This window comes from Neolamprologus multifasciatus, chromosome 23, assembly GCF_963576455.1.
Source record: "Neolamprologus multifasciatus chromosome 23, fNeoMul1.2, whole genome shotgun sequence".
Taxonomy (NCBI): Eukaryota; Metazoa; Chordata; class Actinopteri; order Cichliformes; family Cichlidae; genus Neolamprologus; species Neolamprologus multifasciatus.
Genome location: NC_140460.1, coordinates 19,061,082 through 19,075,397, shown reverse-complemented (window position 1 = coordinate 19,075,397; position 14,316 = coordinate 19,061,082). Strand labels below are relative to the sequence as shown.

Here is a 14,316-nt window from a genome sequence, read left to right as displayed (position 1 = left end):
GGATGCGTTTAGAGACACACAATCACGGTTACACAGTCATTATACACACACATACACACACAGAAAACCACACATAAGAAGCCGGAGAGTAAGCGGCAGCTTTGACATAGCTGCATGAAAGTGTGTGGCTCTGATGGGGGAGGTGAGGGTGATGAAACCCAAAGCCGCTGGACGCCTCGTTTATCATCACTTAAAGGAACAGTCCGTCACGCTAGGAAGTTTCCCAGAATTATTAATTTTAAAAAATCTATTCATGTTTTAACTCTAAACTGAATTAGTGACACAACTGAAACTGCTGCTGGAGTCATTGTGTCCTTCAAGAGGAAAAGGTGTTTAAGGCTTTGATAAAAACACTATGATGTGTTTGAGGAGCACTTTGAAGCAATGAAAAAAATGAAGCTGAAGCTGGAGTGCTGAAGGCATACAACATATTTCCACCAACATTAACGCCCAAACACACACACAGCTGGTTCATATTCACATCACTCTGTATTCATCCCCACCTCTTTCACTTGTTCGGTCTTTAAGACTTTTTTTTCCCTCGCTAATTAAGCTCAGTTTGTTGCCATGGAGTTTCACAATAATGGAATATGTCTGTGTTCATTGTTGGCGGGTCAGTGAAAACCACATTTTTAAAAGCAGGAACGCACATGAAGGTTCCTTCACAAACCAGCTAGATCACTGATTAAATGCAGGAACTAATCAATATAAAATTCAACCAATACGAAATCATAGTAAGAAAGGACATAGCCATCATTACATCACTTGCTGGTTTGTGGACTTGGCTTAATGGCTATCACTGTGTTAGTTGGAAGCCAGAAGTGACCTTATTTGGAAGAGAAAATGGAGTGCTAAGTTAACAGCTGTTGCTAGCAAACTTAGTTAGTACGCTTAAAAGAGTAGTTGTCAAACAGCTAACAGACCCAGTGGCGGTCCTAGCCTGTTTGGCACCCCGGGCTAACACTCCCTCTGGTGCCCCCACCTGATGGCTTTGAACTTTTCTTGTCCATCTTCCATTGGTTTTAATTTTGCACTCCAGTATGAACACCCATTGCCCAACCCAAGGATCACCACAACATAACCTAATAGACCTACACCTTAGTTCACAGATTCACTTTGTCTAAGGTGTATTTCTGGGATTTGCATTTCGTCATTTCGAGCTGATTGGAAACCAAAACAGCCAATCAGATTTTTTTTGCATCCAAGTCTGTGATTGGCTGGTTTTGTGGCACAAATATAACGGTGTACAGAAAGAGTTGAGCGCGCACGGGCAGAAATGTTGAAAGCGCAAGCAACACATTGCGAGCGAGCGCAAGTGCAAAAACTGAGCAACAGGGGCTGCTATTGTGTGTGTGCGGATAATAGCAAACACTGAAATACATTTTTTGCACGCAGCAATGAATTTTGTTCACTCAAATTTAGCTTTTCTTCGCTCAAAATAAATTTCTACTCAAAATGCAACACTTGAACCTGCAATTTTTTTACGTGCGCTCAGAATAGTAGCACAAAAATAATGCCATAATCTTCTGTGAAATGTACTCCCCCCTGCTGTGTAATCCATTATTGTAAATTTAAATGTTTTTAGGAAATAACAGGACAAAAGAGGGTTTTCAGGAAACACTGTTAAATGTTCAGGTTCTATGACATATGTTAGAACAAGATCTCGAGTGTGATTAAAGTGGTGGGTGCGTTCTTTTACATCTTGAGAGAAGCCAATTGAGTCTAATAATAGATTAAATACCGTGTTGAAGCTGTCATTTTTAGTATCTACATGGATGTGAAAGTCACCCACAATAATTATTTTACCTGAGCTGAGCACTAAATCACATAAAAAGTCTGCAAAATCAGACAGAAATCCTGAGTAAGGTCCAGCTGGACAATAGATAACAACAAATGTAGGCACTTCTGGTCCAATCGTGTGGCCAAAGGTCATATTAGGAAAAAGCTTTAGTTTTAGTATAGCCCTTGCTCTTGTTTAATCTGAGCCTCCCCTCACCCTCTCCGAAAACCCCCCAAAACATCTGCTGCAGTAATACTAATCAATATAATACTAACGGGTAATGTTTTTCAGCAGAATAAGCAGCTTTGCTTTTGATAATATGTGTACAATTTGCTAACAGTACAGTTTTTATATGTAGTTCTTCAGCCAGGAAGGAAGGAGTGCAGAAGACCTGCATCTGTCAGCAGTGTGGTCATCGTCTCTGCTGGTCTTTGTGTAAAAGTCATGGCTCACCATAAATGTGCAGATCTCTGTTGATCTAGACTAAAGTATCACCAACAAATTAATAATTAACGAGACTGACAACTTCCCAATTTATTGATCTGCCAAATTAATATTTATCACAAGCAAACCCACTAATTCATCACCCAATGCTCAATCACCATTCAACATCCAACAAAATGACATAAGTTTAATATACCAAGAGATTCACTGTCAACTGACCAACAAAATGAAGTAGTTAATTTATCACACAAAATATTTGACTCAGGAACTTTTATCTTGTAGTTTGTATGCGTTTAAAAGACTGGATATCTGTAGTTTTAGTTTTATTCTGACAAGTGTATTAGTATTCTCAGGGAGAAAACCACAGATGTGTGTGAGTGTTTGCTTTCTCCTTCCCACACCTTTGTATTGTGTTTTGTGAGTACACCTGTGAGGACATTGTGTCTGCTCCTTACTCTCACAGTGGTTTCAGACTGATCGATGGGCCTCACAAGGAGAGAAGACCAAATGCGTGTGTCTTTGAGAGAAAAGTGAATAATGTGTGAATGACTCATCTCTCTCTCTCTCTTTTTCTATCAGGATAAATAGGGTGTGGGCGATCGAAAGTGAAGACAGCTGAGTGAGGGAGGGCGTGCGAGGCCAGCAGACACAGAGAGAGAAAACATCCAGGATGCATGAATGGCCTCTCTCTCTTTCATATAAGAGAAAGTAGTTTGTCCCAGTTTTTGAGAATCCAGTGAGTCACCTCGTTTGCACTTTCCGTGTCTTTGTGAGGAACATCGTTCTCTGACTATCACAGCTAAACGTTGAAGGCTGTTAATGTAAAGAATGCAGCTTTAAACTTCCTGAATGAAATGCATTCAGCATGTCTGTGAGGCTTTGAGGACACATTCAGTGAGTGCGGTCAACAACTATGGGGCAAAAACTTCACACGTCTTTACATTCTTTTCCGTCAGCAACACCACGAGGAGGTGTCTGATCATTCCAGATTTCCTGTCCAAGACAGGGCCTGACATCGAAAAACACGACAGCCACTGTTTGAAAGCCAGATTTTGAACCAGTTCAAATGCCAAAAAACACTCCAATATAGTGTAAAACCTAGTTTGAGCCAAAGTCAAAATAGTCTGAAACAAACAAACGAATAAAAAAAGTGCATAATGAGTCTCAAACCAAGTCTAACGCTAAGTCTGACAAAAAGTCTCAAAAAAGAGTGTAAAACCATTCCAGGGCCATATTCCAAACTAATCTAATCCACAACTGAAGCCAAGGAAATGGTCAGAAAAGAAACTGGACATAAGGTCCCAAAGCTTCAGTATTAAACAGCCTAAAACCAAGAGGCCTGCACTACAAACCAAGTCTGGCACACCCAGGATATACAGTAGTTTCCCTCTGGTGATGGACTGGCATTTATACAGCGCTTTCCTAGACTTACTTATTGACATAGATTTAGCCATACAGTCATACAGCACTTTATTCTAACATTTCAAGCAGTTATCTGTCTTACATCCATGGCCAGTTATGAATGAACCTTTAGACTGTTAGAAAAAGCCAGAGTACCCAGAGGGAGACCATGGAAACATACGTACACATACATAAGTCTTTCCACTGCAGGAACTCAGGCATTAAGTTGCATAAACTGTCACAGAACCATAATGTGTCCTTTCCTCTATTGTTTTCTATGATCCACTGAAGTAACAATTTGCTAATGGCTTCAAAATTGACATCAATTCCTAAACAGTAGGTTGGTTGCTGTTTGTTGCAGCCCCCAGTATAGACAAGAACATTATTGACGGCCATGATAAGCTACTTTTACTTTTATTCTTACATTGTAATGACTGCTGGTTTTAAAAATAAAGAAGTGTTCCAACATTCAGCATCCAGCCACATGTGACATTTTTTGAAGGTCATTTAGAGGTACCAACCCTGCAGGTGTTTGTTTTTTGCTGTACCAAAAATAGCACTGAAAGAGGTCCTATGGGATGGATTCTGCCACAACTAGACAATTGACTAATAATAGTCAATTAGTTCTGCGCTAACAGAAATGATAAATCACCTATAATGTTTAAGAGACTGCTAGCAATTTTAACCAGTAAGCACTAACCATTAAAAAATAACTAGACTCTTGGTCCTGCTAACCAAACAGTTACAGTCATGTGAAAAATAAATGTTTTGCAGGACCCTGTGCAGTCCTATGAAAAAGTACAACTTCACTACTTCCATAGGAATGAGCAGCTAGAGCTGTGAATCAAATTCACTTAACTGATCATTAACAAGTGTGAAAACTAGAGATGGAAATTGATAAGAATTTAGAGATTCCATTATCAATATCACTTATTAATTAGATTCCTTATTGATTCTCTTGTCAATTGTCATTGTGTTCTCATTAGCTCCTCTTTGAGAGGCACCAAAATCACTAAGCAGCATATCAAAGACATTACATTTGTGCAAATTAATTGCATGCTTTGAGGTCAAATGGTTGTGGATGTTGGAGTTACTTCGTCCTTTGTTATGATCCGCGTCTGTGGGCTCATTAGGGTGTTGTTTTTTGTGTAACCATTTCCCTAATTGTAGAGGGTTTCAAAAATTGTGCTGCTGATTTTCATGAAGAGATGCTCCCACGACTCATTGAGTGACATTACTGACTAGCCAATTGGTGGCATGCAGTCAGCTGACATCACATTTTTGGATCACCTCAGATTGATCCAAAAATGGCCAAGTAAGTGCTGAACAGATAGAAACAAAAGCTGCGGCTTGACTGCTCATCAGTTTGTTACTAGTGATGTGTCGGTCGCGAACGAAACAGCTCTTAGAGTCGACTCTTTGAAGTGAACGACGTGAGGCGGCTCCTTATTGGGGGCCGTGTTTTTCTCTCTCTCTCTCGCACTTTTTTTCACTTCACTCCGCACACGAGTCTTGTGCTTGCGCTGGGGAGAGGGGGGAAGGGCGGTAGTTACACTGGCAGTAGCACAGGAACAGAGCCGGCGGGACACAACAGATAACAGGCAACAATACATTTATTACATTTTAATGAAATTTGCAGATTGTTTCGGTGGAGTTTAATAAACTCAGCCGTCTGCTCCTTGCTATCTAAAATATAACAGGACACCGGAGTATATTCTCGAGCATCTCACACTTCTGATAATCATTTGACTGCTTGACGTTTATTCAGCTGTGTAAAAACTAGAAGTTTAATCTCAGCCAAACCGATTTACTCAGGAACAAAGAAATACAAAAAAAGCCAAACAATAACATTTTTAAGTTATCTAAGTGACTTATATCATGTTTAACCTGAGTAGTGAAAGACGACAGCGGGTTTGAAAATGGTTTGCCGGGAGTCCGGTGTTCTCACCTGATCTATTGAGCCTTGAACCCCGGCTAGCTATCGAGCTGGTGGGTAACAGACGTCTCCAAAAACATCTGAACGCTTTTGAAAATATGTGGTGTCTTGATAAACTGAGCAGATATTTGAAGTTTACACAGCTACATTCTCGCCTGAAAATATGTTAAAAGTTTATTTTGTGACTGAGAAAGAATAATAAGAGTAATATTAAAACTAACTAGCTGCCGCCATTGTTGGAAATTGAGCAGGGCCGTGCTATGAATTCTGGGATAGGTTGGGCCACAAAGTATACACCTGACCCATCCTTCAAATCTGGGGAAATGAAGGGCACATTTTTCGGCCGCATTTGTCAGAGTCTTCGAATTTGGACAGTCTTCGTCGTGTCGCTGTAACGTAATCGGCCTACAAATGTGGGCACAGGAGGATGCGGTTCCTAAATTTGGACACAGCTACAATACCGGACACAGCTTCTTCTTCTTTGGGGTTTAATGGCAGCTGGCATCCTTGTACATGCAGTGCTGCCATCTTCTGTTTCAGTCCGTTATTACACTCTTAAATCCTACTACTTATTCCTGTGTCTTTTGGGATCTTGCAAAGCTTCAAACGATGAGTCCACTATTAAATTAGTCGTCGACGATTTTGATAGTCGACATAATCGTGACTAGTCGACTAATTGTGGCAGCCCTACTCTAGGGGCCACCGTATATATTTATATACAGTGGGGCAAAAAAGTATTTAGTCAGCCACCGATTGTGCAAGTTCCCCCACTTAAAATGATGACAGAGGTCAGTAATTTGCACCAGAGGTACACTTCAACTGTAAGAGACAGAATGTGAAAAAAAAAATCCATGAATTCACATGGTAGGATTTGTAAAGAATTTATTCGTAAATCAGGGTGGAAAATAAGTATTTGGTCACCTCAAACAAGGAAAATCCCTGGCTCTCACAGACCTGTAACGTCTTCTGTAAGAAGCTTTTCTGTCCCCCACTCGTTACCTGTATGAATGGTACCTGTTTGACCTCATCATCTGTATAAAAGACACCTGTCCACAGCCTCAACCAGTCAGACTCCAAACTCCGCCATGGCCAAGACCAAAGAGCTTTCGAAGGACACCAGGAAAAGAATTGTAGACCTGCACCAGACTGGGAAGAGTGAATCTACAATAGGCAAGCAGCTTGGTGTGAAAAAATCAACTGTGGGAGCAATCATCAGAAAATGGAAGACATATAAGACCACTGATAATCTCCCTCGATCTGGGGCTCCACGCAAGATCTCATCCCGTGGGGTCAAAATGATCATGAGAACGGTGAGCAAAGATCCCAGAACCACACGGGGGGACCTGGTGAATGACCTGCAGAGAGCTGGGACCAAAGTAACAAAGGTCACCATCAGTAACACACTACAACGGCAGGGAATCAAATCCCGCAGTGCCAGACGTGTTCCGCTGCTGAAGCCAGTGCATGTCCAGGCCCGTCTGAAGTTTGCCAGAGAGCACATGGATGATACAGCAGAGGATTGGGAGAATGTCATGTGGTCAGATGAAACCAAAGTAGAACTTTTTGGTATAAACTCAACTCGTCGTGTTTGGAGGAAGAAGAATACTGAGTTGCATCCCAAGAACACCATACCTACTGTGAAGCATGGGGGTGGAAACATCATGCTATGGGGCTGTTTTTCTGCCAAGGGGACAGGACAACTGATCCGTGTTAAGGACAGAATGAATGGGGCCAAGTATCGTGAGATTTTGAGCCAAAACCTCCTTCCATCAGTGAGAACTTTGAAGATGAAACGAGGCTGGGTCTTCCAACATGACAATGATCCAAAACACACCGCCCGGGCAACAAAGGAGTGGCTCTGTAAGAAGCATTTGAAAGTCCTGGAGTGGCCTAGCCAGTCTCCAGACCTCAACCCCATAGAAAATTTGTGGCGGGAGTTGAAAGTCCGTGTTGCTCGGCGACAGCCCCAAAACATCACTGCTCTTGAGAAGATCTGCATGGAGGAATGGGCCAAAATACCAGCTACTGTGTGTGCAAACCTGGTAAAGACCTATAGTAAACGTTTGACCTCTGTTATTGCCAACAAAGGTTATGTTACAAAGTATTGAGTTGTATTTTTGTTATTGACCAAATACTTATTTTCCACCCTGATTTACGAATAAATTCTTTACAAATCCTACCATGTGAATTCATGGATTTTTTTTTCACATTCTGTCTCTCACAGTTGAAGTGTACCTCTGGTGCAAATTACTGACCTCTGTCATCATTTTAAGTGGGGGAACTTGCACAATCGGTGGCTGACTAAATACTTTTTTGCCCCACTGTATATTGGGTTGGCATTCTCTCAGCTTTAACATCACTCTGGGTCCTTGACTAGCTTTGCATTAGCATGCCCCTTTGCAGTTGTTTGCAAAGAGCTGAAGTTCAGTTAGCAGCATAATGCAGTTTTTCTATCATGGCCCCCGTTGCAATTTACAATCACACCATACCTCAACATCACTGAAATGCTGAAATTGGGACCTTAATAGAGCTGTTAATAAATGAATGCCAACAAACCTCAGTGAATGTAAGTAATGCTGTAAAGAAAAGTGAGCCAACAGTGCTCAACAAAGATACAAGGGAATAATAAAGTTATACATAAAAAAGACTGAATCAAGTTATTCCTACTGAAAGTGGTTCTACGAGCTACTGGATCATGAGGTGTACCTAATTTGCACCGGATTTTGTAATCCGGTGCAAATTTTATTTTTTACATGACTGTAAAAATGAGTATATAAACTCAAGTCTTTGCAGTTTGCTCAGGATAATTCAGACAGTTAACTCATTTGTTTTCTTTCCTCATATTTATTGGACAGTAACAGATTGGTGACAAAAGCCAACAGGATGCTGAATACAAAATTACACACAAAGGTAACAAACAGCTTCCCAGATGTGAACCAACAATCTTAGCATGTCAACAGGAATGCCATTATATTTACACTTGACTGCATTTACAAAGAAAAAAAAAGATCCGTCAATTCTGTGCTCATAAATTAAAAAACAAACAAAACCCCCAAACAAACAAAGACTATTTACAGTTTACATATAACACACATTTAATACTGGTACAGTCTTGCCACAGAGTTAACTGTCTTTTCAATGTCCAGATATTAATTTACAATGTTTTTACATGTATGTTGGAATGCTTCTCAGTTTATTTCTGTCAGGATATGTCTCTTCAAATTTCCTGGTGTTTTGTCATTTCATGACTTCCCTTTGATCCTGGCACCCTTCCCAACTACTTTACCTGGCTCTTTCTTTAAGTCTCTTGGAACAGTGCCAACTTTCATTCCCAAGTCCCTGATATGAACTCTAACATTCGTCAAGTTCCTCTGCCAAGCAGGGTCCATCTTTATGTTCTTAGGGCATTCACCTTGGGTGACACAGGGATTAGCCTCTCTTTTTGGTGCTCCACTGTTGCTGCCCATTCTCTTTATTCCTTGACATTCCCATGTAGTGGCATCCACCCTGACATCCGACTTTGCAGGGCCAGAGATCCCAGCATTCTTACTTCGCAGTCGCTGGGGTTCCCAAGCACTACAGTCAACTGCAGCAGCTGGGTTTGTAGAGTCCAAAACCCTGTTGTTTATGTTTCCTTGATTTTCCCGTTTCCACACATTAGCATCCACTGCACCATTTGAATGAGTGGGAGTGGAATTCCCAATGTTCTTATTCCGAAGTCGTGGTGTTTCTAATACTGCTGTGTCCAATTTGGCATCAGAATTCCCAGGATTTCGACTTCGTAGTCGCTGGGGTTCCCACATGCTAGTCCCAGCCATCACATCAGATTTGACCGAAATGATTTGGACCGTTTTATTGCCTTGCTGCGGTTGTTCCCACAGGTTTGAGTCCATCTTAGAGTCCGGATTAGCAGAACCCATGACCTGAGGATTCTTAGAACGCTGTCTTTGTGGTTCCCACAGGCTAGCATTCAATGTCATGTTTGGCTTAGTGGTTGAAGGACCCACAGCAATTTTAATTCCTTGCTTTTGTGGTTCCCATATGCTGGGATCAAGTTTAGTTTCTGCCTTTTCTGCTGGAGTAGAGTATCCCAGGTTTTTAAATCCCTGACATCTGGACTCAGTCTGGCTCAGCACCACATTTCCCACCTTGGGACCAGCATCTGGTCCATGTTGCTCTGGGAATAATGGTGGTGGAACACGCTGCAGTGGTCTTGGTGAATGTGGTGGAGATGGAGTTGGTGGTGGCGAAGCTTCCAGCGAGTCCCAGCGACTATCCACAAACTCCACTGAAGAGCCTAGCATGCCAGCCAGCTCGGGTGTGGCCTCCACCAGCTCCAGAGGGTCTTTGACATCTGGCCTGAAGGAGGCCAACTCCTGTTCATCAGGACCTGTCAGGAGCTGTGACAGGGATGCCTGCCGGTAGAACTCGTCTTCAGGGATGGACTGGACGTTGAGCTGTGGGAAGAGGCGGCGAAAGGACCGAGAAGTCATCCGAAGGCGACCCAAGACATCTGCAAGAAGGAGCCAGTTCCTGGGACTGGAGGAAACAAGAGGGGAAAATGTACAGATCAATTTCAAATGGTGTTTTAAAAGGCTCATACAGTGTTAAGTTCGATGTCAATATATATTTTGTTTTAATTTTTTTAACACATTGAACAGGTTCCTATGATTTGAACAACTTGAGTGAGATTAGTGTTTGTAGCCCTAATTTTGTCGCAGTGCTTTTGGCCTCTTGGAGCAAAATAATAAGAATTCAGGGGTGCCAAAAGGTTGATCCTGTTCATCTGGACATAGTGTTTTCAGTGGGAGAAACTTTTTGTCACTCATCCACGTGACTTCTTCAGTCTCAGCTGACTGCAGGTTTCCCCAACCTTATAAACAATAACCCGTTAAACATTTCATTCCCCACTCCCACTGAAAACGCTACGCTCTGATGAACAGAATCAACCTACTGGGATTTTCTTACTCGGAATGATTGAGCATGCATCAAGACAATTCAGGGGTGTCTCGATACTTTTCCATGGTACGCTAAATTTCTTGTTTTATTGGTAAAAATCTGGTCAAGTGGCTTGAATATGCCACTACAAAAAGTTGTCAAACTTGCAGCTCCTGCATTAGGCTTCCACTACATGTAACAGATTTTAAGAACACATGTATCGTGTTTAACAAATAAGCAAGTTGATTTTACTGTGTCACTATTGTGCAGTTTTTTACACTGACACAATCTCCCAATGCATCCTGATTGGCCAGTAATCACTACAACTGAAACCACTAAAAGTGAAATTAATTCTGCAGTTCCACAGGGCCCTATCTTGAGAGTACCACGCGTGAAACCAACAATCCAGTCGTGACATATTAGTGAGTGTTCTCTACTGCCGCATAGTGTACATTGAAAAAATAAGACTTCAGGTTTGAAGAGGTCTACATTGCCCATAATAAAACCCCTCACCCACTCATTGCTGCTCGAGCCCATAATTTAATATTGAACACTTTGGGCTGCTGTATAATGACTGCAGTGGTGCTTGACAGATTATATATTATATATTCAGCTGAGGCAAAATTTTAAATTTGGCTTCCACGGATGCCAAAGAGGGAAGAGGAAGGTGGGAGGAAAAAAGAAGGAGACAGCTCCTCTTTTATATATTCTGCTGTAGCAGCTGAAAACATCAATGGAGCTGTTATTGATTCACAATGTCTGTCAATGTGTGCGCGTGTCAAGGGCAGATTAACACACACAAACACACACACACACACACACACACACACACACACACACACATACACGCTCAGTGCCATGGACAAGGCCACATGTTGCTTTAAAGCCAGTTGCTGCCTGAATTTTAAACAGCTCGGTGAAATGTGTGTCGCTGCCCGGTGGCCTTGTATCCAGGAAGAGCCATTAATACAACATCAGACGGCAGAGAGGAAAAAAGGGAGTGAGCGAAGAAGAGAAAGAGAGAGGCGGAGAAAAGCGACAGGGGAGGAAGACGGAGTGGAAGCCAATTAGCTGCGTCGCCGCGGCGATGCAATCCTCGTTAACGACCTCTCCGTCTGTCCTCCCTCTCCTCCGCCGAGGATCTTTTTTCTCTCCTTCTCACACCACCCTTCATCCATTCTCCCTCCTCCGCTGCTCCCTTCTTTCCTTTCCGAGCTGCTTTCCGCCGCCTTAATTGGTGTCTGAGTGTGTGCGAGTGTGAAAAGACGTGTTAGAACAACACTGAGGAGGAATGTGTGAGTGTGAAGAAGATAAAATGAGTGTGAATAAGAAACACAAAGTGTGTACACAGGTGGGGTATTTGCTAGTCCCTCTTTCTTTAGTCACATCCATTTAGCACTATTTCCTGTAGCCCTTGGTCTTTTAGAATTAGTGCCTGTAGCCCTAATTTAGTCCCAGTGTGTTTGTCCTAGTTCTGTAGCCCCAATATTATTAATATATTAGTCTTTGGTCTTTTTTTTTTTTTATCTCAGGTTAGACTTACTTAACCCTGCTGCTTTAGTTTGAGTTTGCTAAGCCCAGTTCTCCTGTACTATGTAGTCCTTAAACCTAATATTTGGTGTTTCTTTTAGTCTTAGTCCTTTTGGTTATACATGGGTTAGTCCCCGTTCCTTTAACCTACATTTTTTTTGTAAGTAAGTAAGTAAGTAAAACTTTATTTATATAGCACCTTTCAAGATAAAAATCACAAAGTGCTTCACAGAAGCTAAAACCTAAAAATAAAAATCAACCAAAAGCAAGTTTAAAAAGATGAGTTTTTAGCTGTTTTTTAAAAGCGACCACTGAGTCCACAGATCTCAGGCTCAAAGGGAGAGAGTTCCACAACCTGGGGGCCACAGTTCCAAAAGCTTTGTCGCCTTTTGTTTTCAGCCTCGTGTGTTGGAGAGCAAGCAAGCCCTGGTCACATGACCTCAGGGACCTGCTGGGAATGTATGGATGTAAAAGTTCACTTATATATGTTGGTGCTTGTCTATGCACAGCCCTGAAAGTCAAGGTCAAAACCTTAAACTGGATTCTGAATTTAACGGGGAGCCAGTGCAGCTGAATCAGCAGGGGTGTGACATGGGAAAATTTGGAGGACTTGTCCCTAGTCCTCTTAGCTTTCTACCTAATATACTTACTCAAAGGAGCTTGCAAAGAAAAGCGTCTGGACTTCTTTAAGTTACTTGTACAAGTAACTTAAAGAAGTCCAGACGCTTTTCTTGACCTGGATGACTGGATGACTACGATGACCTGGATGACTGAGAACCTTCACAGACCTAATATACTTACGTTTCTGTTTTCTTTACCTCCTGTAGTCATTGTTTTTTGTCCTTTGGCCTTTAACTCTAACATTCAGTCCTGAATTTAGTTCTAGTTCAGTTTCTTACGGTACATGTTGTTTAAGCCTGTTCGATCCTTGTTTGTTTAATGCATACATTTTAAGTTCTCGTTCATCTCGCTTTGGCTTAGATCCTTTGGTCCTTTTAGATTTAGCTCTGGTTCTTCTCATCCTAGCCTTCTTGGTCTTGGCCTGGATCTTTTAATCATAACCCTAACACACTTATGGCCCTTTTGTTTATCCTTTTTCCTTTAGTTCTAATTCCTTGACCCAGGGGTCCTGTAGTACTTCTAGGCATTTCATTCTCTATCAGTGCGCCCCAGGGCAGCTGTGGCTACAATGTAGCTTGCCATCACCAGTGTGTGAAAGTGTGTGTGAATGGGTGGATGACTGAATGTAGTGTAAAGCGCTTTGGGGTCCTTAGGGACAAAGTAAAGCGCTATACAAATACAGGCCATTTACCATTCTAGTTCATTTACCTTAAAATATTTAGTCATTGTTGTGGTCACAGTACCAGTTCCATTGGGGCTATAACTTAATATTGTTGTTTTAGTTCAAATGACTTTAGCTCTTTTGTAGAGCTAAATACAAGCCCTTTAGGATTCTTAGCCCCTTTTGTCACACAGTTTTTTTGACCTAGGTTTGCACTAATAAGTTTAGGCTTTTGAAAGCCCTTGTTCCTTATATTTGAGTTCCTCTGCTTATCCCTATACATGTTGTTTTAGTTAGAAAAGACTAGGCTATTTTATATAGACATCCACCATGGTTACGCATGCATATATATTTAGCATATGTATATATATATTTTTTTACATTTTTACATCTTTTGTCCCAGACACTAGTTTATTGAGGTCCAATTTATTTTATCCATCTAGTACCTACAGTAATAGTTAATCAGGAGCACCACTAATCCTAATCCCATTCTAATGCCTGTTAATTCTAATACAGTCAATCCAAGTTTCTGTTTCCACTGTTCCGATGTGTTTAATCTACATCCTTGAGTCCAAGATCTTTTACGACAACAAAATCTGACATTTGTCCCTTTTCTCCATCTTTTAGGCCCATTAGATTTCATCCTCTATATCCACCTCGCATTGTTCTAACAAGCTTTAGTCTTTCATGTCATTTACCTCTTTTCCAACAATGAGCTGCAGGTGCCCAATAAGGAAACATTTATTTCATTTCCACCAACAAGATCTGGTGCCAGCACCAAAAAGCTGGCATGAGCATGACACCACAAAAGGCACATAGCTGCAACCCGCAGTTCCTTGTTCACATGGATATTTTCCCACCTTTATATGTAATGTTTGTTTCTCAGAGCTGTCAAAATGCAGGCTGATGTCAAAGGCATCAAGCCAGAGCTGGCTCTGCATGGACAAGTATACTGTGCTGGTGGAAAAAGCTACCTAAACTCTTGCTCTATTAAATCTGTCCTCA

General features: G+C 41.5%; 1 protein-coding gene across 2 annotated transcripts in view; it reads right to left on the bottom strand.

Annotated features, from left to right (window-relative positions):
- Nucleotides 1–5,088: 5,088 nt before the first annotated feature.
- LOC146491395 (BCL-6 corepressor-like) overlaps nt 5,089–14,316 on the bottom strand; it is a 70,324-nt gene continuing 61,096 nt past the window's right edge. For both annotated transcript variants that reach the window (XM_085152744.1, XM_085152743.1), the window contains one exon: nt 5,089–10,100. In XM_085152744.1, the coding sequence (XP_085008870.1) occupies nt 8,804–10,100 (1,297 nt within the window). In that variant the 3' untranslated portion in view covers nt 5,089–8,803. The remainder of the gene's footprint in view (nt 10,101–14,316) is intronic.